We start from the raw sequence: 27,691 nt of genomic DNA, 5'->3' as shown, positions 1-27,691 counted from the left end.
TTATGGGTCACTTCCTGTCAGCATACCGCCAAGGCAACAAACACAGACCTGATCTACATACAGTAGTAAACAAAGTACTTACAGTTACAGCAGATGGAGCCGTTCAAAATGATAGTAACAGGTGTGACCACACAAGGTGGATGATTTTAAGGCAGAAATATTGGAGGGGAAAACGATGTTGGATGGAAAAATAGCAATGAAGACAGAAAGAAGAACATGTGTTGTTACCTGTATTTGTTTTTGACAAATATGCTTTATCACAGGGGTACTACATAAATATGAAGGGTTATGTTATGTCATGTTGGGGAAGAATAATGACACTTTAAATCATGATTAATATCCAACCCTTTCTCACGTCAACATTATATGTCGAACAGTACAGGTTGTAGTATTGCATTCTATGCTGCGTTTACAATGCACGGGTTTAGTGAAACTGTACAGTGCATTCATTTACATATAAATAATACAACTACAGAAAATAGGATTGATGTTCACTCTTATATTAATCAGAAATAGTTGTTTGACAATAACATCTAGGAATTATTTCCATAAATGATATTCAATATAAACATATCCAATTGATAACTTAAAGGCATTATATCTAGCAATGGCAACATGCTAGAGACCACAAGCTGGACCGAAACACTGTTCTGCTTGTTCAAGTTATAGGAAATGGTGGGGAATTCTGAATGAAGAAAACTAGTTTCCTGTGTTTGGCATTGAAAGTTAACAAAGAATTGTCATATGCTTTCTACTAAAAATGGTTATCATGGTATGTGTAGTTAATGTGCTTTAAAATGTGCCAGATGGATATGCCTCTGTATATTATTGCAAAATCATACACTTTATTTACACTGGGCACACAACAATACATATTTTGGTTGCATACTAATTACGGGGTGTTGTAGATTCATTTGGCACTAAATCTGGAGTTTAAGAGAAGACAAAAAAGGGCTTCCCACAATTTGATTCTCAAGCAATTCAAGAAGTCCTTAATGGAGACTTTCATATAGTCCTAGTAATAACAGACTGACCCACAAAATACATCAATAAGTGTGATCAGCAAAGTTAAACTAGATTTGTTTTTTTACTTTCCTTAGTGGACCGACCTCACATACTTTACGTACTTCATATATATGCAATACAAAATTATAACTCATAAAAAAGATTTACAGATTAACATTTATCATCATTGTCATCATCCGTTCAGCCGCAGAATATGGTAAATAAATATAACTCTGAGGCCATTACATGTTTTGTCCTGGCTTTTGGGTCAGCTTGTGTTTCCCTTGCTTGAGGAATTCAAATGCACTTCAGTCTTTTCCTTTTTTTCTTGTGCTCATCTATAAATGTCCTTAATTCCATGTATTAATTTGATGATGGATATTAGTCCAGGGAAGACAACCTTACTGTGACCATTGGTAACAGAAGACCTTTCACTCTTGGTGAAACTCTTCAGAAATTAAATGAAATAGCCTCCAAGATCCACATATATATTCACAAATAGTGAGGGAGATTTGATCCAGGAGGGAGCCACACCTCTAAAATCAGGACACTACACAGCCGACAGCACACCACTTCACACGTTTTCAGGGACAAGGTGACCCACCAACCTATCCATTCTGTACAGGGTTTCAGACGCGTACATGTGGAGCGTGGAGAGAGCTCACATCTAGCACTGAGTCTTGAGAATTGTGCTATAATATCTGGAAGAGAAGTGTGTGTGTGAGAGAGAGAGCGAGCGAGATCGAGAGAGAGAGAGAGCGACGTCAACCGAGACCAAGAGTAAGGCAAACAAAATAAAGAGAATGAAAGATAGAAAGCAAGGAATTAAAGAAAGAAATGAGGCAAGAAAGAAGAGAGAGAAAGAAACTATGACAAACAATGAGAGAAGAGAAAGAAAGACAAACCGACGGAAAGAACAAGCCCTAGATCTCGTTGATTGTCCGTTCCGAGGGTCGGTATTCCTCGCGGCCCTTGGGGGAGGACAGGTAGAAGGACTGGGTCTTGCGCTTTAGACGCGCCCTCTTGGTGGCCAGCGACAGGCTGTGCTTGCTGGAGGAGATGATGTCGTGGATGAACTTCTTGCAGTCCACACAGACCTCCATGGTGGCCCAGTCCTCGGTCAGCTCAGGAGGAAGCTCCAGGTCATCGCTGGTTTTGAGGGACCCATGTTTGGACAACCTGAACACAGATTTGTACTTGTAAGTGGGGGTTCAAAGTTGTATTTGACAATTTATGGGAAAGTAGTACACGCTTTGGCTTTGATTAGAACGATGAGAACGATTCGATTGTGGGTGGTGGGTGTCACTTTGGGACAACGCTGACTGAACAGAACATTTAAAAGAGATAATTCTGGGAGTGGGGGGCAGGCTCCCTTATATACACCCCTCATTTCAGATTCAATAATCTGATGATTGTGTCTTCAGTGGTAGGTAAGAGGTAACCATATCAGCCAACACAGGTTGGCATGAAATAGCATGTCTTTGACCTAGCAAGGGAGTCATCTACAATTCAAACCAATGATTAGGGAGGGTTTGGCCCTCAGACTATTAATCTACTTCAAATTCTTTATTTTTTACCATGACCAGGGTACATACAGTTTTGCCAAAAAGGACCCACTCATAGTGGTGGGCTTTAAATAAAACTGTCACAGGGAGGAACGGGTGGAGCAAGAGAAAGGAACTCAAGGAAAATGAAAGAATACAAGAATACAAATGCAAATATTAATTCTTCTTTTCCCGAAATCACAAAATGACTTGGCAAAAGATATTGAATATAAAAGATACATTTTTAGTAACCGACATGTAGCCTTGATTTCCGGTCTCTCTTGTGACACGTTTGTTGACCAAGAGACCCTGGAGGACGACCCTAAAAGACTAGGGCCAATCACAAGTCAAGGATGGCGGTTGGGGGTGGCAAACGCGAGTCGAAGGGTGGAAACGGGCAGCCAATGGCTGGCTAGGACCACGAATCCAAATGCAAGCGGAAACGAGAGAGCTAACCCGGGTAAAGCAAGGCACTACCGGCATACTGAACACCAACAGGGGGCTTGCTGTAAGACCCCCACTGTTCCAGTGACTCACTTTGACATGGTCTTCTGAAGGCTGTGGCGCGAATGGCCCTGGGAGGTCTTCTCAGGCGAGGCCCCTGCTCTCCCTCTGCCCGGCCTGGAGCCCTTCATCCCCGCGGAGGTGGAGCCCTTCACCGATGCGGAGGCGGAGGTGGAGGCGGTGGCGGGCGGAGGCGACCCCGATGGGCCCGCCCCGTCGGCTACGGACATGGATTTAGCAACGCCCGCCATGGCCTCCAGCCTGTCCCTGGGAAGGGTGTTGGTGGAACCGATGGAGTAGATGGGCAGGCTGGAGTACGGCTTGGACGGCAGCCGCATCTGATCGAGAGAGAGAGACATAGAGAGAGAGAGACATAGAGACAGAGAAAGACAGAGAGACAGAGAAAGACAGAGGGACAGAGAAAGACAGAGCGCATGCAATTGTATTAACATATGTCTCCATGCTGAGAGAGAATAAAGACGTTCAGTCAGGGTTTATGGTTTATGGTAATGCACCTAAAATGTGTGGCATTGGATGAAAGCATCTTCGTAATCACTAAATGTTGCTGTCGTAAAAATTATGTTCATCAAACATTGGCTAATATTTTTTAGCAAATAGCTTGTTTTTCTACATAAAGAACACAGCTCTCCGGCCAACTTTATCACAATTGTCCAAACAAAAGGACAGTGACCAATAGAGGTCTACGTCCTGTCCACCCCAGCCATCGATAGCCCTAACATTAGACCAATGGCTGGAAGGCCATAAATGCCCAAATAATAAATCAACCACTAAGCATATTTATATATGAATCCTAAATTGTCCTCCAGCTTGGTTGCTGTATGGTTTAAACGTGGTGTTTTTGTGTTGTGAAATGGCATTGCATCTTTGTCTACAACTGGCAGTAGCGGTGTTCACGAGGGACCGGAAAGTCCTGTTTGGACTCAAATCCCTTGTGTCGACATTTCTGAATTAGATTTCATCGTTTGTTTACCTCGGCTATATTGCTCTGTTCAGGCCGGCCATAAATCAGGACACCTACATACCATATTGGACTTAAAATAAACAGTAAAGGCATACTCGCCTATTTGCAATGGTTAAATAGTAAAGTCCATATTTTTAGTGGGTTTACTGTGTGTGTGTGTGTGTGTGTGTGTGTGTGTGTGTTTGTGTGTGTGTGAAGCCGTAAAATGGGTGCCTACCTTTTTACAACAGTTTGAGCACACAGGCCTGTAAGACATAAGTCACACAAATTGATGGAGGTGAATAAAGAAAGTGAAGAAAGTGGAAGTCTAATTTAACGATCATCAGACCAGCAGAGAGCCGTCCCCTGTGAAATAAGTCAGTAGGTCTTACCGCTTGCAAAACTGACAGGTGTAGGACCAGGTGAAGAAGGAAAACCTTTTTGTCCGACAACAGAAACAAAGCTGCAATATAATCAAAATAAGACAATAATGAGTGGATGTTACCACGATATTCTTTACATATATGCAATCCAATGAGATGGGTTCTGAGATTCTGATTAAATGTTATTACACGGCTCTTCTCAATGTCGTGTAACGCTCTGTTCACTTGCATGGGCCTTCCCGACTTCCTGCGGTGAATTTCGATAATTGACCGTTGCTAAGCATACAATGACCGCTGTCAAGGAAAGTGGATTTTTTGCCTCTGATTCACGTCTTTGGTGTCACTCCGCAAGTAGTCCGGTAACTTATCAACCCCAGCGTTTTGGTTGCTTACGTCAACGTCTTTTGCTGACTATTTCTCTGTTTATCAACACTACGAATGGTAATTGCAAAAAGACCCAACGTGCGAAGTTATTTTTTCGTTTTAGCAAGTATAAAGCTGTGTAATAAGCGGGATAATGTATAGAACGTCGCCGGTTATTATGGAAAATAAGCCTTATATCCCCGATAATGACCGGCGTTCTATACGTTATCCCTTACGTATTGATCGCGACAGATGATGGTTATTGCTTCACCTTTCCTTTCTTCATGGCATTGTAGACGTCCTTGTACTGCTGGAACTTCTCCAGCTCTGCCTTGACCAGCACCTGTCTGATGTGCATCACCTCCTCTACCGTTAGGGACAGACACTCCACTGGGAAGCAGAACTCCTCCTGCAACGGGACACACACACACACACACACACATGTGCACGCGCACACACATGCACACATATATGTACACACACATTTACATACAAACACAAACACATTTACATACAAACACACACAAAAACAAATGTACAGGTAGGCACAAACACACACACAAACATATGTATCCATCAACACATAGAAAACCCGCACACGCACACAAAAAACACACACAAAATGAGTTACCATGAAAACACCACTGACGACAGAGGACTCAGTGTTTGTCTTTACAACCCCCCCAAGCACACACACCTCTCTGAACCTCCTATTGGTGGACATGTGGCTGAGCATGTGACCAGGCGGACGTGTGTTGAGGGAATATTGGGATAAGCGGGGAAGCCCATCAAAACCGGGCCTCACCAAACCCTTCCAATAACAGCAGGGGGCCCCTCTGAGCTCCAGTCACCCCAGCTTCCCTGAATCAGTATGGTCTTCATTTCTGGGGGCCAGGGCTTTCTCTAACTGTCCATAAACCCATCTAAAATGTACGTAGCATGAAGCAGTACCAACATTGAAAAGCAGGTGTTAGTTTTATGATTTACAGTGAATTGCAATCTACGCTCTTGCATATCCTGTTTTACGGGATGATTTATGGGGATTAAGATTAGCGGCTCAAACTATTTGCTGTGTGCGTGGGGAGTTGGGGTTGTATAATTTATATGTTTTCATTCCTTATGGAGTTATCGATTATTTTTTGCCAAACCCAAGCATCGTTTATGAATCTCTCCCTCTCTCTCCTGCTCTCTCTCCTCTCACTCTGTCTCCCTCTCTCCCTCCCTAGTGGATGATTAATATCCTGAGAAATCACTGTGTGTGGGGATGTGCACGAGTTTGTGTGTGTGTGGGAATGTGCACGAGTGTGTGTGTGCGTGTGCGTGTGTGTGTGTGTGTGTGTGTGTGTGTGTGTGTGTGTGTGTGTAGGGGGGTTAAGTGCAGACTCAGGCAAAGAACCTATATAGCTGTCACTGTTTGTTCATTATAATTTACAAAGTTACATAAAAAAAAAAGGAATAAAGAATCTCTGCGGTAATCTCCGGCCGGCTGAAGGTTTGGCCGCTCACCAGGGACTTGGAGTTCTTCTTGGTGGGGGGCTGGAATAACCTGACGTTGGTGGGGGTCTCCTTCTCGATGGAGTGCCTCCGATGCTGGGGCTGCTTCCTCCGCTCTGGCTGGGGCGTGGACGAGATGGGCAGGAACATGGGGGGAGCTAGGACCCAGGGACAAGGAGGAGGGTGAGGCAAGAGGGGTGCGGAGGGCCGTTAAAGGTTAGAGTGGAGGGACAGGGAGGGTGTAGGGGGGGGGGGGGGGGAGTGCAGAGGGGATAAATATGAGAGAGCCACATGAATCCATCCATTAGTGATGAGAGCCCCCCCGTGTGTGGTGGAGGGAGGAAGCGAGTGGAGTGGAGGGGGAGAGGAAGCGGGTCTCGCTCACTTTTATTGCCCAGCGCCATCTCCGGGGACGTGTCGTCCATCACGGACGTAGCCATGCTGGAGCTGCTGGCGGATCTTCGGCCCCAGGCCTCCTCCTGGAGACACAGAGAAGGGGGGGGGGACATGAATTAATACTACTGACGTCTAGCCGCCAAAAAAGGAACAACAACAGACACATGTGTAAACCACTGGTGTTGTTGGTCTGGCTTGCTCTCTGCCTGTGTAGAACACCTATAGCCATGCTCCTTACGGGTCAGTAACTGAATGTTCTGTTGTGTTTTATTGTATGCTGCTGCCGTCCTTGCCAGGTCTCAGGTCTCTCATTATGAAAGAGATGCTCAAGCTCAATGAGACCGACCTGGTGGAATAAAACTTCAATGAAACAGCCAACACTCACATCCGAGTCGGAGCTGTCCAGCTCTGCGAGGCTGGGGGCCTTGAGGAGCCGTTTCCTCTGGGGGACCGACTGCGACCCGGCCGCGTCCAGGCGGGAGGAGTCCGACACGGCGTTGAGCAGCGACAGCGTGCTGGACGACCTCCGGCCCATGTATGGACTGAAGTCGTCTGCGCAGAACCACAGCGGAGAGACGGGGGCCGATCAGTTTGGGGGGAGGCGCACGACTCCCTCCAGAGACCAACCTAAACGGTGCCCGTCCATCCGTCTGTCCGTCTGTCACGTCCTCTCGCGTCTCGTTTGAGTATACACTAAGGGCCTATCGGGGCCACTTTCACTTTCAGTTTGGGCTCTTTCCAAAACAGAGAGAATCGTGAATCCGTCTTTGAACGAGAGGACGCTGTGAACGTTGGGACAGAAGGGCAGGTGTTTGAGGTTGATCCCAGTGAGGCGGAGTGAGAAGGGAGAGTGGGTGGGTGGGGTGGGGGCAGTGTTAATTTTAAAGGGGGGACCAAGGGAGCGAGCTTATGTTACACACAGAACAATGGAGGCCGTTGTTGACGGACATGAAAGCTCAAATCTCCAAACGCTCCACCAACCGGGTTAAAAGCGTTCTTGTGTACGAGGTGGGGGGCGGGGATGCTTCCAGCCTCCGCCCCAACTCCCCTTATATACTCTCTAATCTGCCTCACAGGCCACAGGGAGAGGTCAAAGGTAAGAGAAAAACTACAGCTACAATAAGGCCATCTAGCAGCTGAATCATCTCGTACTTGCTTTGGTTGACCTACTTGTGCCAAGAAAGGGGTAGATCAATAGAAATAGGGTGAGGAGAGGAGAGGAAAAACGTTCTCTCCCATCCAACAGAGGGGAGGGAGACGTGGGGGGATCGGGGGGGGTTGAAGAAGAGCTAGAGACAGCAGATAACGAGCATTGCATGCAGATACAAACTTAGCCTCATCAGGAGTTCTTTCTCTCTGTTCTTTCTCTCAGTTCATCGCTCTCTCCTCAGTTGCTGTCTAACAAAACACCAGCCGCCCAGTGCTGCTTTCTACCGCCTGGCTGGAACAAACCTTCTTTACAGAAGCCTCAGAATACCAAGGTAATGCTGTTGCTAGACACCATCTGTAACTAGGGCAACACAGCCCGCATCAGCTGCTCTTGTGACGCAGAAACTAGCTTGAGCTTCCGATGTTGACTGAAGCCCCTCCAGTTTATTTTATTGCCGTTTTAAACCCTGTGTTTCCCATCAATCTCCCCCCCCCCCCTAACCATTCATCAATCTGAACTTTAATGTTACAGGGGAGATTAGTAAAGCCGGGCAGAGAAGACAGACCGGGCCTTTGTGGGTTAGGGTAAACATGGTCCTCCATTCCAGTCCAGTCTGGTTTAGTCTATTCCAGGATACCGTTTCATACTTTACCTTTACCAGTACGGAACAGATCCTGAGGCATGCTGCGAGTTTTGCCAAAACCTAAAAGCGGGGGATAGCTCCCTTATTATGATGATCATAACCACAGCCAGGGAACCTGTGGACCTCTGGGTCAGATAGCTTCCACCGCCCTGATCATGTCTGCTGATATCCGCTCTGTCAGAGACCATGAGACGATTCCATGTCACCCATGCTCATGCACGCAAACACACACACACGCAGCTGAGTGGCTCCTTAACAGCTTACAGTATGGGAGCTCAGGGAGAGATTTATAGTCACACACATACTCGCTCAACACACTCGCACACACACACACAGACACACACAGACACAGACATTGAAAGTGTGCACACTTTCGCATTATGCTTCCTTTTTTTTCAGAGCGCACAAATGAGAAAGCATGGTGTTGGCGGAGCTTTGGCTTGGATGGGACTCACTGGCTTCAGCAGGAAGGGGCTTTGGACTGCAGCAATATACTGGTCTGCACCCCCAAACAATAATCTCTAGCTAAAAATAAAAACAACTGTCCGATTAGGTTCATCAAATGTTGTAAAATACCCAGTCCCAGCCTGCCCTTCTAACCCTCACACCCCCCTCAAACTAATCCATTTGCACCTCAGATTAGGCTCTGCGGAGTCATACGGACACATGAAAGGGTCTTTTGTCTGAAGTGGAGGATTTCTGCAGAAGGACCCGCGAGGTGGTTCTGCTCTGGTGGGGCTCCTTCCTCGCTCTAATTGGCTGTTGGGCCACATTAACAATGCTCCTCCAATCTCACTGATTCTTGACTAAGGTGACATGTTCGGCGGACACATGAAAACGCTTTAGTCCTCTTAGAAGTTACATAAGCACAGTCTCGTTTGTTTGAAGTCCACTTACTGACTTCAGGGACAAATATGACCCGCGTTTCCCGAGGGATACCAAGTCCACTAAAGGAGGATTTAAAAAGAACCGCTGGGATCTGAAACGTTTTCATTCCAAAGCGGCTCCTCAACATCTTCTTAGTAAATGAATCATCAGCATAGCAGAATGTTAATGTCTTCCATTTTTAGTCAGTTTCTTACGCCTAACTTTTATGCATTGCTCACTATTGATTCCCTGTCTTAATGCTGGCTTTCTCTCAAACACACACTTAGCATTTACACTTTTTAATAATGCCTCTCGGCAAGTAAGGCCATCCAAAATGTGGACGTTTGGCCAGGGTTGGATCCAATCATTCTGATTGTTAAAGGGAACATACAACTTTCCTTTGTGATACACTGAACAGTAGTTGAGATACTGACTGTATGTTATCCTATGGCATCAATGATTGATGCCATAGTATGACATAGTGAAAAGTCTTAAGCATTGTCTGAGAAATCAGTGCTCAATTCACCCTCTTCTTTACAAAACCCTCCTTACTGAACAAACCAGCGTCACAAATTGCAATGTTTTTAATGGCACAAACCACTTTAAGCATGAAATGAACAGTGTTATCCGCAAGATGTGCATGTGTGTGAGTATGTGGATGTTTGTCTGTGCATGTGCATGTTGATGTCCATGTTGATGCCGAGGATGTTAGAAAGCAGGTGATGAAGCACAACATCAAGGAGAACAGAACTGCCTGATCAGCAGCGAGGAATCGTTACCTGCCGCATCAAAACTGAAAGACATGCTAAGAGGCCGCCTGACTGGAGAGAGAAACAGTGACATCATGGGACAGTGTTACTGGATGTAGGCTTTCCATCAGTACAGCAGTTCAGACACAAAAGTGGGCTTATGCTAAAGTTAAGGTTGTTTTTTTTTAGGATAATTGTTAAGAGACTGAACGGGAGCCACAGCCAATAGAAAAGATGTTCTGTGTTTTAGTATTGCGTAAAAAATCTTCTAAAGAATTCTTTTTTTAAAGAATTCTTCAAAAACATTTTCAGGAGTATAGTAGGCTGAACATGGAATTGCAGACACTTCGCATTAACGTTAATTCACATGTTGCTCTACATGTCAAGAAAGCGCATACACATAAAAAAAGGTCAAAGCAATAGTATTCATCAAATTAGTGGGTTAACTTAATAGAGTGAAGGTTGAATGGCTGAGGTGATAGGCAGAGGCATGGCAGCATATAACGAAAAGGATCAATAAGCGTAGTTCAGAGCAGTGGAGTTGTGCTTCTCGTGCTTTGAACATTTTGGCCAGCCAGTGTGACATCATCGGCATAGTCACACACCAACCCTCGTGTGCATATGAGAGTGTGTGAGTGTCGGCATGCATGCACAGAGACTTAGAATACCTTAGAGACACCTGAAAACAACAGCGTCATACAGGAGCCTAGTGATCAAGTTTGATTCATGAATGATATAGATATAGAGATAGAGAGTGATAGATAGATGGATAGATAGATAGAAAGATAGATAGATAGATAGATAGATAGATAGATAGATAGATAGATAGATAGAGAGAGAGAGAGAGAGAGATAGAGAGTGTGATAGATAGATAGATAGATAGATAGATAGATAGATAGATAGATAGATAGATAGATAGATATATAGATAGATAGATAGAGACAGAGTGTGATAGATAGAGTGTGATAGAGACAGACAGACAGACAGACAGACAGACAGACAGACAGACAGACAGACACAGATATATAGAGGGACTCACCCAGCCTGCCCCTGCGGATCATATCTGGAGACACTGGGCGGAGTTTCCTCTCTGCCTTGATCTCCTCCAGGATGCGTTCATGGAGGGTGGGCGGGGCCTGAGCCTGGGGCTTCAGCTTACGGGCTGATGCCTGAAATGAGAGGAGCACCCATTACACTGAAGCAAACCCAATGTCCGAATGTCCATAGGTTATTCAACCGGATCATTCTTTACTCACGGGGTTCAAAGGCGGTCTGGACCGGATGAAGTCCAGGATGACCTCGTGGGCACTCTTCTTTAACTTGGGAGGGATGTCCCCGTTCACCTGCAGGGCAGAACCCAGCACCAGGCAGAAGCAATCAAACAGGAGAACTGGGGAACTGATGCTTCCATTTTGATGCATCTTCATATTTATTGAGTTATTGCAGCGTTTCTCCTACATTTTCAATCCAGCCAATCAAAGCGAGTAACTTTAGGTTTTAGGAGGTACAGTGATACATATATATGTATTTTAATATTTATCCTCTGATGTTCTGTTCACAAAGTGTGAATGAAAATGTGGTGGTGCATTGCTGTTGCACAACTACCTTGAAGTGAATGAGCAGCCGAACACAGTAAACAAACAGTTAGCTGCATGTCACCAAAAATGAAATTCAATAAAAAATGACAGATGTTTCTGTGGGAGTGTGTGTAGATGATGGCTGGTTTAAGCAGCCTCACCTCGCTGGGTCTGATTGGACTCTGGGGCTGGGTGAGGCTGCACACCTGTTGCACATTGAGTAATCAGTGTGAAAGATTAGACCAGCCATCTCCACACACACTGGGGAGATCTCCTGCTTTGCAGCAGTGCACCCTTGCCATGTTCATTAACTACAACTTTAACAATAAACCGGATTTAATGCCACCATCCTGCGTCCTGTATGTTTGGAGTAGCCCAGCGAAGGCACCCTCATGGAGTGTAGCAGACAACTAGGTGGAGTGTAGCAATGGACCTTTGCTACAATTTCCCTTGAATGTTTAAAGACCCATTTAGCTGCAAGTGACTTGCTGTTTCTGTGCTGTTTTATCTTGGCCAGGAAACATTTGCAGCATTATTTTAATCTCAAAAGGCTCTCCTGGTCAAATAGATGTAAAATAAAAACAAATGATGTATATTAGTGATATATAAATGGGCAGTTTTGGGCCAAACGGGACATTGAGATTATCATATACTGATAAAGTCTCTAGCCATCTCAAGCCTTACCCATTTTAATTGCATCAAACAAACGCTAACAGTGACCATATTTCAATAGACTGCAATCCGTTTAATGCTGAACACGCTTATCAATTAATGAAGCACACTATTCTGGACGTTATCCTGGAGCAAACGGCGAGCGACAGAGTGGCCGGGGCCTCACCATGACCTTGCGCAGCTTGAAGCGCTGGGAGCGGATGTCGTCCATCAGCATCTCGTAGGGCGTCAGCTGGTACTCGATGGGCAGCGGGTCGTACCGCCGCTCGTGCACCTTCTTCAGCTTCACCCCGTCCCGTAGGCCACGCATCACCTGCACCCAGCAGCGTGCCTGGGGACCCACAGGGAGGGGTGGTGGGAGGGGTGAGGTACGGACAGCCACACCCCTTACCCTAACATCTCCTACTTGAATAATCGCGTGTTGGGTTCATTCGCCGGGCTGCATGAAAAGAAGGGCCAAGGTTTAGTAGACAGCCTACCCAGTCAGAGTTCTGCAGCTCATCCAGGTCCCTGCCAGTTTCCCCTGACGAGTCCCCCTCCATCTTCCTCAGGTTCTGGAGGGAATCGACAGACAGCCACAGACACACAGACAGACACACACAGAGACGGGAGAGATCATTGGCTATTGACAGCTAATTTGATGATCATCAAGTATTTCCCTTACATGAGCTGTCATCTAACCTAACCTAGTGGCTATTTACTCTATTCTTAATTTGGTTTTTATTATATTATATTTTATATATTTTAAATGTATGAACTTCACTATAAAAGGCAAAAATACAGAAAATCCAGTCATCCTGTCTGGGAGGATGATGCTCTTGCATACGCATGATACAAGCTGTTTGTTCTGGAGTCGGCTGTGTGAGACAGACAGACAGACAGACAGCCAGACAGACAGCCAGACAGACAGACAGACAGACAGACAGACAGACACAGACAGACAGACAGACAGACAGACAGACAGACAGACAGACAGTGTGTGAGTGTGTGCACAATTATTAGAGTTGGGGAGGACTAGAGGAAGGTGCGGAAGGGAGAGAGAAAATAACCGAGATGGAGAGACAGAGCCGATGCAGAGTTGCAGAGTTTGACATGGCAGTGCTGCTGAGTGGAGTAAAGACGACAGGCCACTGGTACTAAAAGTTCAACCCCTCATCAGCCACTTGAACTGGCCCGCTGGCCTTGTAATACTGTTCCATAAATCAAATTAAAATGCAGAATATACCATTACTATGTTCTAACCTCCTCTGTGCCTTTCCATTGTGTTCCACAATGTATTTATCACATTATTATTTCTTATGCATTACATAATATGTATAACTTATTCTGTATTTCAGTATTCAACCACCAGTAAAAAAAACATTCTATAAGTGTCAGGTGAGTGGTGATCTATGCACTCACACAGAGAGAGGGCAGGAAGAAGTGTTCTGACCTTCAAAGGCCATTGTCTCATTGATGAGCAACACAACCTCAAAATGCGTCAAATGAGAGACATGACCATACTTAGGGTCTATCAGAGCCATTTAACAGCTGTGTTTTACTTAGTCCACACACTGACCTACCAATAGCAGAGCAACCGCGTGAATAATTAGGGGCAATTACCCGTAGCCTTGGTGGATGAAGCCACTGAATGTAACTCTTTATACTCATCATTCCCTTTTGTTTATTCTCTCCCTCTCCCGCTCAGTCCCTCCCCCAATGGATACCACCACCATCACCAGCACCACCGTCCCTATCTCCATCACCACCATCAGTACCACCAACACAACCATCGACCCACCAACATGGTTCAGCTGCTTTCCTGAGACTCCCCGGCAGCCCCAGGGGTCTTTTTGATCAGACAAAGTGAGCGTTTGGAGGGCTGGGTGCAGAGTGGGGCTAGGATGCGTTTCCTTGGGGATGGAGCAGTTCGTCTCACATACGACACGTCGTGGGGGGAGGTGTGTTGGTGGGTGGTGGGATGAAGGGGTGGGTGATGGTGCATCTTATGTTGAGTGCTCATCTTACACCTCCCGGGTATACCGTATATATATATATATATATCTCTATCTCGCTCTCTCTTACTCCTTGTATTTCTCTCTTTTCCCTTCTCCCTTTTCTCTCTCAGACACACACAATGGATAATTGTACACAGATATGTACTTAGTTTTCTAAAAGCCCTCTCTCCATCCAGCCAAGTCTCTTTAGTAACAGTTATGTAACAAAGTAAATCCTCCATTCATTCATTCATTCTTTATTTCAGACGCATTACGCACTACAACAGGACAGCGACAGTGGGTATATAGCGGGAGGAAACACTATAGCACTATATGTCATGCACACATAAATAAACAGAAATGGAGTCAAGCGCACACACATACAGCAACACACACATAATTCCCTGCCATGGGGGGAACATTTCCAGGTCACAGCTGAGACCCGCGCGAGTCCAACACAAATGCCGTTGTCTTGTGTGGCAGACAAATGCGAGGAGAGTTGTATTTGGGATAAGGCAATATATAGAACAGGATCATAGTGAGTCATAGCCGGCACCAACACAGCATTCCCTTCTGTCATCTGGAGAGATGCCGGATCCACACCCAACCTGCTACTACATGCTAGGAAGAAAGGTAAGGGAACATTAAATACCATGAGTCACAAAGGTGTCATCGTAGGACGAACACAAGTGATTATGTACCAGAGGACCCGTCATAGACTTATCTTTACTGGTTCAGTCTACGACCGGTGCCCTGGTACATACAAGAAGCAGACCGGTAGTTGAGGTTATGCGTTGTGTGTTTGTCTTTGTGATGACACCTCTGTTAAAAGAGTCTATTATGCGTACAGCACAAGATGGGGTCATCCATTGTGGTAGGTGTAAGGGTGAAAAGACATATCAGCGATCAGCCCTTCTCACCTCACCCCTGCCCTCAAAGCGGAATGGTATGGTTCAGTGAACCGTGGTGAAGGTTTACGCAGCGTGAGCCCATGTGCTTCGGGTGGAATGGAAGTCAAACATGTCTTCCTGTGTTGTATAATAGCAAGTGACTGTATGTGTGTACTTACTGTATCATATTAGCTAACAGATACCTCTGTGTGTGGTTTCTGATCTTTTTAATGCATGGCACGATGTGACAAACTCCATGAAAACAAACATTTAGCAAAAGTTGACCCCCACACACATTTCAGTCGCTGTCTGCCTACATCATCCCATGAAGAAGAAATCACTATGTGGTCTAATCCCAGTATCATCCGCAGGGGCAGTCTCTGTGTCTCTCTCTCTCTCTCTCTCTCTCTCTCTCTCTCTCTATTGTAAAGGAGGCTTTGGAGAAACTGTTTGTGTCTTGGACCGCCTATTCCCTCACCCAAACCACATTGGTCAAGCCTCTCCCCGCTCCTAACTGGAGCACTGCTGTCTGGATGGTCTTCTGCTGCTGCTGCCCCCTTGTCTCTCTTCATCACTGTATTAGCCTGCGGTTAGGAAGCCTGTAGTTCGCTTCCCACAGGACTCCCATTCAAACCAGGGGCACTCTGGCTGAAAGCAAGGGCACTGGCGTACGGAGTCGTAAGATGATATAACCGGCACAGAGAGGTTATCGTTTACTGATATAGTCTATGGTGGGCTCAAGTCTTACCCATCTTGTTTGAAAGCACAAAATGCCAATGGTGGCAATATTTACATAGGTTGCTATCACTTGAATGCTGAACATGTTTATCCGTTCAGTGTATTTGCCTCAGAACTGATGAAACGGGGCAGTACAATATGAAATATTGATAATTTAGAATATCCGATTTTCTCTACTGATAATCTGAATAAAAATGTAAAGGATCACTGTGAATTGAAACTGCAAACCCAGATTTGTTCCACAGACGTTGCCGTCAATGAACTGAAAGGCTTTCTGTCCACTCAGACACAGCAGTGTATCTTCTGGTCCGGTGCTCTTAAAGTATGTCTTGTTCTGATGACCACGTGATTACTAGGGCGGGGAGCATTTCCGGTGGCGGTGCTGAATCCCTTTCAAGGGGGGTTGCGTCAACCCCGCTACCCTTTGGTCAATATGTGACGCAGAGGTCACATATTGATTGGCTGAAGGGTTTATCGTGATAACAATGTGATCAGTACCCGTCAAGTTCAAGTTCAAGTCTTACAGCCTGGGTCCAAATACATAGTACAGATGATATGTTAGACAGAGAGACAAACGTTTGCTAGGGTAATTTTCGACCCACCTCTTTGGCACTCCTTATCTTCTCCAGGAAGGTGCGGAGCTCCTTGGTCTCTGAGTAAAGAGCCCGGCACACCGCCTGGTAGTGAATAGGAGCATCTGATTGGCCGGGAAGGTGGGACGTGCAGATCTGGAATGGAGAGAGGAAACAGGAAGTGAGAGAGAGAGAGAGAGAGAGAGAGAGAGAGAGAGAGAGAGAGAGAGAGTGTTCAGAGTGTTCAATATTCTGGGGTTTAAACGTTCAAGAACAAAAAATACTTAGAAAGTCAACATACTAGAAAAACAGAAAAAATAGCTGTTTGTAATTAAATTACATAAAAAAATTGCGCTGAAATGTTATTGGCACACAGACACAGACAAGCATCGTGTATGTCCTTGTCTCTGGACGATGAACAGAAGGTGCCCAGAGCCAGCCCTTGGCAGGGTCTTGGCATCTATTCTCCCACACTGCGCAAAAAACCTTTACAAAACACTTGGAAGGACACATAAGGGTGGGGTAGGCCGTCCCACACACTTCACAACACCCTCTTCCCAGATATTCGGGGATAAGAGATTGTGATTGTACTTAAGATGTATCTATGCTAAAGAGACGTCAACAATGCAAAAGAAGGTTAATGAGACTGAAGGAAGGGGTGGAATTTACATAACAAATTAACTTGAATGCACCCTTTATTTTTAGTTTGTCCATTGTAAATGTTGATGCGGACATGCCATGGTAAATATTGTTAATGAAAACTAACAAAATAACGAATATTAGGTGTTGTAAGCATCTAAGTTCACTGAAATAAGAAAAAAACGAGGCCTTGCAAAATAACAACTAACTGCCATTGTGTTGTGTGTAAACATAACTGACTAAAGCTTTAATAAAACTACAGAGAACATTTCTTTAGTTTCATCTTTGTCACTTGGTCTTTTATGGATGGTGGTTTGTCTGTCCTAGTTGAATACATTTTGTTCTTATTACACAATACTTTTTCTGAACTTATGTAAATACCCAATATTACACAAAAATACTAAAACTAACACTGAAACCAATAAATACTCAAATAAAAATAAACTATCAAACCTGCCGTAACAATTAATTAAAATAAACTGGACTAACAAAAAAAAGTCGAAGCAAAATAAAAAATATTTTTTATGAAAAATGCATAACTATATTAACCTTGGGACCAACCCACCCACACCCCTGTGTGTGTTGGTGTTGTGTGTTCTGATTATGTGAGCAGTGAGCAGGGCAACTAAGGTCCACCAGGCAGCTTCTCTGCTCCATGGGAGGACAACGACAGATAGCTCCTAGTAGACAATGACCCTGATCTACTAAAGAGTCCTGGGGTCACCATAGCTGGACTCAGAGGGTATGGGGGTTTACTAGGGTATGGTGGCTAGTCTGATGTCAAAACAAATATGTAAATACACACTACTGTCAGGGTATAGAGTGTGAAGTGTGTGGAGTATGAAAACAATACAGATGCGATGTGAAGATCACTCCGTGTTTGTTTGTGCTTTTGTTAATACAGTTACTAAGTTAATAGCACCATACATAATAACGCTGTACCTATATGCACGGGGGTGCAAAATTGCATGTCAAACCGCATGTCAAATCGCATGTTGATCTGCATGTCAAATCGCATGTCAACAACCCTTTCAGAACCGGTTGTTAACCGGACTCCCTCTGAAAATAACGCTGTACCTATATGTACGGTGGTGCAAAATCGCATGTCAACAACCCTTTCAGAACCGAGTATTAACTGGACTCCTTCTGAAAATAACGCTGTATCTATGTGTACGGTGGTGCGGCCTCGCGAGGTGTAAAACCCGCAGGGGATGGCCGCGGTAAATACAGTCACTAAATGAATGGCAGAATACATTTCCACTATGTACTTTTCCGTTCAAATTCACTATTCTGTCTGTTCTGGGGTGTTGCGGTGACTGGACTGGATGCCTGGACTCTCCTCATCGTTAACCGGCCCGCACCACATCACCAATTTAATATGATGTGCATGTATTTACCTGTACGTCAATTATGGCACCCATTGCACTCCTGACCATCCCTGGAAGAAGGGATCCCCTACTATGCGTTTCTTCTCAAGATTTCTTCCTTGCTAATTCAAGGGAATCTTTCTTGCCCTTCTGGGGGCTTGGGCAAAGGGGGGTGTCATAAATATTTGGCCTGTTAAGCCCTTTGAGGCTGTAATGGTGATTAAAGGCCATACAAATAAAATTGAATTGAATTATAGGGTTAAAATAACATACGCAACATAACCTCTAACTCTAACTCTAGGTCTAACCCTAAAACTAAAACCTGTGTGTTCCACAATATTACAACACCAGCGTTCAAATGACAGTCAACGCAGAGCCCTACCAGCGCCCCATTTAAGCGCTCTGTCAACGTATTCACTCGGCTGGAAAACAGGCTACAAAAGTCAACGGTAGGGTAAATTCTCAAATCCCAATGACATACACAAATGAAGATCTCACTCATAAATTACAATCTAATGAGTTCATCATTCTTTGTACGAAGAAATATTTCACGATGGGGCAGAACTAACAGCCCAGTATGACCCAGTATCCCCAGTACAGCTCCGGTGGGGCAGTACTAACAGCCCAGTATGACCCAGTATCCCCAGTAGAGCTCCGGTGGGGCAGTACTGACAGCCCAGTGTGACCCAGTATCCCCAGTAGAGCTCCAGTGGGGCAGTACTAACAGCCCAGTATGACCCAGTATCCCCAGTATAGCTCCTGTGGGGAAGAACTAATGGCCCAGTATGGCCCAGTATTCCCAGCAGAGCTCCGGGCACGACGGGACACGGCTCACCTTGAGCAGGTCCCTGTAACATCTGGTGCCGGGGGCACACCCGGGCTCATCCTCGGCCTCCTCGTCTTCCTCGGTGGCCTCGTAGCCTTCGTCGTAGCAGGCGTCCTTCTCGGCCTCCGCCATGTTGATCATGTGGTTGATGAGCTGCTCCAGCGGCGCGCTCAGCTCCCGCTCCTCCGTCTCCTTCAGGCCGTAGTCCAGGGCGTTGTACACCATGATGCCCAGGGACTCGATCACCTTGAGATCATACATTTATTAAGCTTTGTTTAGATTACTTATTTATTGTAAAATAGAATGTACTCATAATAATAATAATAATAAGGGGGAAAAATGCATTAAAACAAATTATAAAATCATGAAAATAAAATTCTGAAGACAAGTGGACCACACACCATAATAACAGATTGAAAGCCTGTTTATATAAGTTAGTTTTTAAAAGCTCAACAGAAACCGACGGAGGCAAATGAAAGATGAAAGGGTCGGGGGTAACATTGGAAAGGCCTTGAGATCACTGGGGACAGACAGTAGGCCCTGATGTGCACTGAAGATATGTTAATCCTTGTCTGACCACTAGGGTTATTACATAACAGTCTACTGCTACGCTGCAGACAGAGGTTTGTGCTTGGGTAATGTATGGCTGAGGGTAGAATAACATATAGGGGCTCAGGAAACAAGTAGATTTGGTCGAGCAAAGGCAAAATGTACGAATTAAAATCATTTTGATTAGTGAAACAAGTTATTTCATATACTTTTGTTAAAGTAAAAGATACATAGGAATTAAGAATTATTTATCAACCATAATTGTTTACTACAATTAGAAAATAAACTCAAAAAACAATTGAATAAGGATTTAATGTGAATCTCCTACACAACATGCCAGTATGGATTTATAATGTGTGACAACATGCTTTGATGTCCTGGGTTTCTGCCGTACAGCTGTACCATAGAACATACCATACAGTTATCATAATAACCACATGACACAACCATTCAGACAGAACACCCTGAGCCACACGCAAAGACGTCACCACACACACACAGTCTCTCACAAACACACACGCCCACCCCCAGGGGCAGCAGATTACTGAGGATAGATCATGTGATTAACTGACGCATAAAAGAAAGAAAAGATAACTTCTTCATCGTCATCCTCATAAGAAATTATGTGTTTTGTGTCACATGTAATTTCTGATTCAAATATTTCTCTGTCTGGAACTAATGGGGATATGCTTTCATGCCCCCTTAAACGCGCACGCACGCACGCACACGCACACGCACACACACACACACACACACACACACTGAGAATTCCCAAGAAGACTCATGCCACACCTTTTGAAGATAACTTAGTGTGTATGGATAAACATAGCCTTAGTTCCTTAGTGACAGGATGAACACATAATAACCTGCTATAATTGCCTCGCCTCTTGCACTTTATATTAAAACAATTTGACGTTTCTGGGACATTTTTTTTGCAAGTGAAAGTTGGTGATTAAAAGAGATGAGAGATCATTCGAACGCTCTATCAGAATGAAAATAGGCATATCTTTTCCTATCAACTGTATAGGATTGCAACACTGTATTTTCATCTGTAGTTTAAATACAACAAACATCCTAGGCTTCTCCTCTATGGAACACCTAATCCTATACATTTCAATGAACCCGCAACCGTCTCGCCATCTTGCACCATACATCCAAACAACCAAGGGAAGTCTGTGGCACATTCTCTATTGAAGCCCTCAAGGAATGCAAAACATTGCAAAACATATAGTACATCATTTGTAATAATTTGTTCATACACTGAATATATATATCTAAATGGACTCTACTAAAGAGAAGGGCTGTGTATCAGTGTATGAACCCAACTATTTAAGTGCAAGCATGTTCTAGACAGACTTGAGGCCCGGGGACAGAGAGTGATTATGAGGAGGGGGGTGGGGGGCTGGAGTTCAAGAGCACCGGTCACATGACCCCCAGATCAATACGGGGGTTCAGGGCTGGGGCTATGAGGGCTCTGTCTGAACGCCTGAGAACCAGGTCCACCACCACCACCACCACCTGGAGTCAATGAAACGTCTTTGTCTCTAGGACTCCACACCCACTGAAACACAACCCCCTCATATCCATCCAGGTAGGCACACATAGCCAACACACAACCGACACACGCCTCTGCCAAAGTAAACAACGGGCAGCATGAGTCGTAAATAATCGCTTGGAGTCTCCCTGTACTGGCCCTGCCATGCAAGAATGAAGTCAAATGCTAAAACCACACAAGGAACTGAAGGGATATTGCAGCTAAGACGCTCTAGTGTCAGTTGTTAATAGGTAAAGGGTTGTTTCTTTTTATTCAAAATAACCAATGAACCTCAGAAATATGATGGTATATAATATTCCTATTTCTTGTCTACCTGTGTATGCATTGGTACAGCCCAATGCATATACAGGGCGTAATTCAGTCTAGAATTTACGCCCACAAAAACAAATAATCTTTTGCATGTTGGAGTTTACGATCCATATACAGCCCAAACCTTCGGTCAAATCTGAAAATAAATTAGAAAAAACTGTGTTAAAAAGCTGTTGTGATTGGATAACATCTCATCGCGCTGTTTGTCATGCTAGACAAAATGACTGCTTACGTTTGTGATGCAAAAACCCATTCTGCCCATCTCTCTCCTCTCCCATTCTCCCTCACTCAAACAACACGTCCAGAGAAAGGATCACCTATATCAGTGTGAAGACAACATCTAAACCAAAAGTCTAAAACCAGAAAGGTAGCACAGCCTCGTAAAGTCTCTTCATCGCTCCTCTATTGACGTAAGTCGGTGACTTATTCCCATCAAAAGAGCCAAACATAACTGAATGGAATATGCGCGATGAGCGGTTAATCTTTGGCTCTGTGGAATGCCATGCAGCTTAGGTCACACTTCCTGAGCTTAGACTACACCACGGGACGGCAGGGCTGCAAGCTCCAGAGGGTTGGCTCACAACCCAAGTAGAGTGTGTGTACTTTTAAAAATATTCTTAAGTAGATCTAAACATACTTAGGTAAGAAGCATAGGCCTGGCAGGTGTTGTTATTTTTATTCAAAAGGAAAATAATGACGGTGGGTGACTCGATGCAAAATAACAGGAACGTACTGATTATTTTGGGCTGTCTTTTTTATAAAGTACACTCAACATCACTGTATTTTCTGTTACAGCCACTGCGTTGTTTTGTGTTATGACGTTCTCTGAGTTCACTGGTTGTGACACGCAAACACAATAATCTGTCATTCACAGCTGCTCTATCATCCAACACACACGCACACCCACACACACAGGTACGCACACGTGTACACACACACACGCATCACACATCTGTCCTGTTGTTTTCAATATGAAACACATCCCACATATAAATAAAACCCCAAACCACATAAATAATGTCAACCACATCTCCTGTCACTCGGTGACAGGAGACAGCTCATCTCAGGAGTGTTTTAAGCGCTCTCCAACACATTGTTATGTTATAACAACTCATCTATGGTGCCAAGCTGCTTAGCGGGGAGTTAGAGACAATGTTTTACATACTCTGCTGCTGTGTGCAGTTGGCGTGTGTTTAATTCAAGATCTCTTGTCACAGTGCGGGGATCTGGTAATTCCTTATAAATATGTACAATGTACTACACTTCCAGGTTCTTAACACAATCCCTCTGACCCTAACCCACTCACAATAAGGTAAATCATGTAGCAGTAGAAATAAGCCCACAGAGTGAACATATTCATTTTCATCGATGTGTCTTGGGAGCATTGACTGTAACATACACAGTGAGCAGTGCAAGTCCTATTTTGCCTTGATGAAGTCACTCACACCAATCACAACAGAAGACAGCTCGCTGTGCGGGATTTCCACTGTCAATCAAACAGAACTGCTGTCACTGGGACTGGGGGGGGGGGGGGGGGGGCGTGAGATTAGGCAAATAAAATGTAGAGTAAAATAGGCTGCAAAGGCTATTGTTGTTTATAACTACAACTAGAAAGACAATGGCAACAAACCCGAGACAGATGAATATTTCGCTTATTTTATCTTAAATTCCTTAAAGGGCCTGTTGGCTATTGTTCTATTTTGACAGAGGTTTAGGGGACACTGCTCAGCAGAGCAGCATGTAGAGTTTATGTTTCATTAAGGATATTGGTAAACAACACAACACACCGTAGCAGAATTTTTGTTTTGGCAGCCACTGTTGCAGAACAGGCATGTTATTTCTCTGGATTAACAAACCACACCCTCAGCTCAAGTACTACCAAGATACTGACAGCTCGGTCACGGCTAGCACCTAGACTAAGTCATCTGTCAACATCATGATGGCATAATGTAACCTCTAGGGGCATGCTAAATAAAAAGACTACAAAAAATAGAAAGGTTGTGATGTGATCTCTTTATTGTGATTTAGCTCAAAATTGTGTCATAGACTTGGACAATAGACAATAGACGTGTCAATATACTTTTTTGGACAAATACAGGTGTCTCTAACAACACTAATTATGGTCTGCTCAGTATGTGAATAAGTAATCTTCACTAGTTGAATCCGTTACCCGTAAAGTGGCAGACTAATCATTAGCGTTGAGCGACGTCTCTTTGCTTTTGCTATTTATCTGTAAAAATATAAGGTTTCCTAATCAATGGATGTTTGAAGTATTTAGCAAAAATCCATGTCCCACTGGCAACACAGTCCAAACTATTCCTCTGACAGGCCTCCTGCATTTCCATTTAAATATCTTTACCAATTTCCTGACTTTGCAACCACAAGGCTGAAATCCCACGGAGACATTCTGCCTACGGGCTGAAGGTAAAGTTGTGTTTGGATGCTGTTCACCCTTAGCATTGTGCTTGTACTCCTAAATGAGCAGATGTCACCTCAAGGAACTTGATTCCTCTCGGGTGTTCCTTCTACCTATAATGTGTTATGTTTGAAGTTTGTTGCATTATTGTTGAAAGGCCAAATTGACACAGTAAATTTGTCCGGTTGGTGCACCCAATCATCGGGAAAACAGGCATTTACCGGGAGCAAAACACACACACAAACACAAAGAGAACCGAATACAAGGGCAGGTACTGGGGGACATGAAACATAGGTGGACTTAATCAGTCATTAACATAGATGGACATAATCAGTAGCTGACAGAGGTAAAACACATTACACCAGCAAAGGAAAACAGGAATTAGCAGGGACGAATCATGACGATTTCTGTCTAAGAAAGAAATATCCTTGTGCTTTGGTTGTGATTGCCTTTCCCCACGTTTAATATCCAGTTTTATTCCCTTTCAATATTTATTTTGATAAAGAGTCACAAATGTGATGACAATAACCCCAATATATATTATTCACACCAAAGTTTTGTAATAATAAAATCCAATGCGTTTACAGAGGAACACTTACCTCTGTCGATCTGCAGGGGATGGATTTAGCTGGGGAGAAACAAAATAAAAAGCTGTGAATATATACTGTATATTTAGAACGGCTTATGGCTCTCATGTTGACTAGGAATGAATAGGAAACACTGTGAACACAAATTACCACCCGCCTCTTAACACTTAACAAGCACACAGTAGTTATCTAAATAAAATCATTTTGCTAAAGACTAAATTTCATGACTCCCCAATGTTCTTCCTTTACTTTAATCTAGCTTGCTGCAGAAGTTGTTGCAGGTCATTCTGCTGTTAATTCCACCTAATATGACCTGATTCTGCCTCCACTGATCACCACTTTGAAACTTGTTTCCTGTCATGAAAGGTTTGAGGTAGCACCTGACTAACATTGATCCCTGTGTGTATTTAACGTCCATGCATCAACAGGGGCCTGATCAAAACTACAATCCTTTAGTGTTCCCCAAAACCAAAACACTGTCGTCACACACTGGATACTCCGGTAACATGAGTTACAAGTTATAAGTAGTTCACCAACGGATGACCCTCTCAACAAATGGCAGCATTGTATTGTGACAGACTGCAATGTAGAAGTTAAATTAGGCTGAGAAACACATGACAGCAAACTGTATAAGCATACCGCGGTGTGACGTGGTCGAGCATGGAGAAAAAAACTGCTTTTAAATATTGTTAAAGGGTCATTGTAATACTATGCACACTGGCTCTATGTTGTTAGGATGTAATGCTATAATATGAGTTCTGGACGAGGATAAATGAAATAAAGATCAAGGATGTACTGAATGATGTATAAAGATATATACACTTATTGTCTGGTTTGATCATGGTTCTAGCATTTAAATGGCGGCAAAGATAATGGCGGAAAATGAGAGACTATTAATGAGCTTCATTGGTTACTTTCCTGGAAAATCTCTAGGCTAGGAAATAATCAATAGTTATTATTGTCCCATGCTACATATATATGATGAACATATTGTCATAAACCCATCCAATATTTGTATTGGTCTGCAGGCTCTTTTACTCTGTACAGGGTTTGTTGTCAGGACCCCAGAAACCGAGGACCTCAGGAACCCTCAGGAGCAAGCCCTGAGAGGGTGGACCGTCCTGACCCTTTCCGAGGCCCTCCCCGGAGGCTCCGGAGCCTGTCCTTGGACTGTTGGTCCCACCCAAAGCTGGCATTTTTCAGAAGAAAAAGAAACACAATATATCGCTGTCCGTACAGTAAGGACCCTTAAACCCTAACCATTCCCTAAAACCACATCCATTACCCTAACAGCAGTATCCATAAATATGAATATATATATTTATTAAGAGCAAGTCTTTTTTTTTTTTTCTAATTGTGTCCACCGATGGGTCACAGAGCTTAAGGTGCAGTAGCCCTGGTCTAGACACACAGGTCAAGACCAATGACCCAATCTCGACATCAACACCATGCCACCTCGACAGACTCTTGCTCTAAAGGATTAAGCACATTAAATAGCCAATGTCAAGCAGAAAATGGCCTGTATTCAAAATAAGGGACCATCCTACACCGATTCACCAAGATCGGTGAATCGGTTCTGGTGAGAAATCATGTCTTGGTTCATCTCTGGAGGTATAGAAACTGACACCAGTGGCATGTTGGCCTCTGATAGGGAAGCTGTAGTTGTAGGCTGAACCATTGAATGGATAGAAATAGGTAAATAACATGTGTTGGCTTTTAAAGGCATAGGCTATAGCACTGAAGCGTTTAAATAGCATGCTCCTAGATCTTCTTCTCCTTGATCCATCAGGCCGAGAGGTACTAATCCAGACGCCTATATAGCCTAAAGGCATTTTTCCCGTTGTTTTATTGTAAATAGGAAGGCCTATACACGATAATAATCCAACCATCAAATCTGATATTTTCTTATATCACGTGCACGGTAAAGCGAGTGTGCCCGTGTACATAAGCCTCGTCTCGCATGTATTACCTTGTGAATCCTCGTCATATCGGAAGCGAACCAATCCGTCTCTCTGGATGATCACGTCCCCGAGTCCCTGGATCTTCCGCGCACGGTGCACCACGGACGCCGTCCCGAGACCCGCCGCGGAGGTCCTCCTCCCGGGTCCCCTCGCCAGCGTGCTGCAGCACTGGTAGCACACTGCCCATGCCTGCTCCTCATTGATGGGCTGGTTGTACAGCGCTAGAATCGCCTCCAGAGATAGATCCTCTCCTTTATCCTCCATGGTCGCTCCATCCATCGCGGTGCACCCGCAAGACGAGCTTTGCAGGAGTCGCTGGTCTCGTTGCAACGCTGCCCTGATCAGCTCGGCGTCGTCCTCCGCCATTCTTGCATTCTTCTCTCAACGGCTATAAGGCCGACGACGAGACGATGCCAGCGTAGTGTAGTCCAGACTCCAAGCGACGTGAGCGAGACCACCTGGCGGCATTGATGCGCTGCGCTCTCGATCCTCTCCTCCTCCACTCAGCAGTGGGTGATGATGATGATGACCGTTTCCTCGCGCGACGCCCCTGCGTGCTGTGTTCTTGGTTCGTCATATGACTGTGTGTTCATGGTCTAAAAGGCTGTCCCATTCCAATTCATTCCGAGCTTGGTTGGTACACCCTGAGCACATGATCGCTTTTGCACTCCTTTACTCGTCCACCATGCACGTCAGACACATTTTACCCCACAGCAAGCAGTCTATTTCAGACAGCATGCAGATTGGAGCCGTTCCTCGAAAGCCTTCTCTACCCACTGAGATTAGAATGGAAGTTATACTGTGGCAACCGTTTAATGTGACATTTAGAGATTGACATTATTGATGAATTTTATTCAACAGATAAACGGGAATAACATCAACCAGAGGTGGGCGTGATAAAGAGCCAAATTAGTGGGGCTATCCTTCGCTAATAATTAACTCCTCATTAATCCGAATTTAATTGGTATGACATTATGTATTTCATGTGCGTATATTAT

General features: G+C 44.4%; 1 protein-coding gene across 1 annotated transcript; it reads right to left on the bottom strand.

Moving 5' to 3' along the window:
- Positions 1-503: 503 nt before the first annotated feature.
- spire1b (spire-type actin nucleation factor 1b) lies at positions 504-27,179 on the bottom strand. The gene is made up of 16 exons (XM_079745467.1): positions 26,702-27,179; positions 24,745-24,773; positions 19,326-19,562; positions 16,515-16,640; positions 12,788-12,862; positions 12,475-12,639; positions 11,316-11,402; positions 11,099-11,228; positions 7,036-7,202; positions 6,640-6,733; positions 6,267-6,412; positions 5,032-5,169; positions 4,407-4,477; positions 4,253-4,280; positions 3,087-3,391; positions 504-2,184 (listed from the first exon to the last, which is right to left on the bottom strand). The coding sequence occupies exons 1-16, from the start codon at positions 27,057-27,059 to the stop codon at positions 1,929-1,931; spliced, it is 2,412 nt and encodes an 803-aa protein (XP_079601593.1). The 5' UTR covers positions 27,060-27,179; the 3' UTR covers positions 504-1,928.
- Positions 27,180-27,691: the final 512 nt, after the last annotated feature.

Source organism: Pollachius pollachius, assembly GCF_949987615.1.
Source record: "Pollachius pollachius genome assembly, chromosome: 1".
Lineage (NCBI taxonomy): Eukaryota > Metazoa > Chordata > Actinopteri > Gadiformes > Gadidae > Pollachius > Pollachius pollachius.
Note: the sequence above shows the minus strand (reverse complement) of the source record. Positions and strands in the feature narration are given on the sequence as shown.

Coding starts and splice junctions, on each gene's coding strand:
- spire1b (XM_079745467.1), bottom strand. CDS start 27,059: ATGGCGGAGGACGACGCCGAGCTGATCAGGGCAGCGTTGCAACGAGAC. Junction 12,863..16,514: donor AGATAAGGAGTGCCAAAGAG/GTGGGTCGAAAA, acceptor GATTCCCTCCAG/AACCTGAGGAAGATGGAGGG. Junction 11,403..12,474: donor TCAAGCTGCGCAAGGTCATG/GTGAGGCCCCGG, acceptor TCTGCCCTGCAG/GTGAACGGGGACATCCCTCC.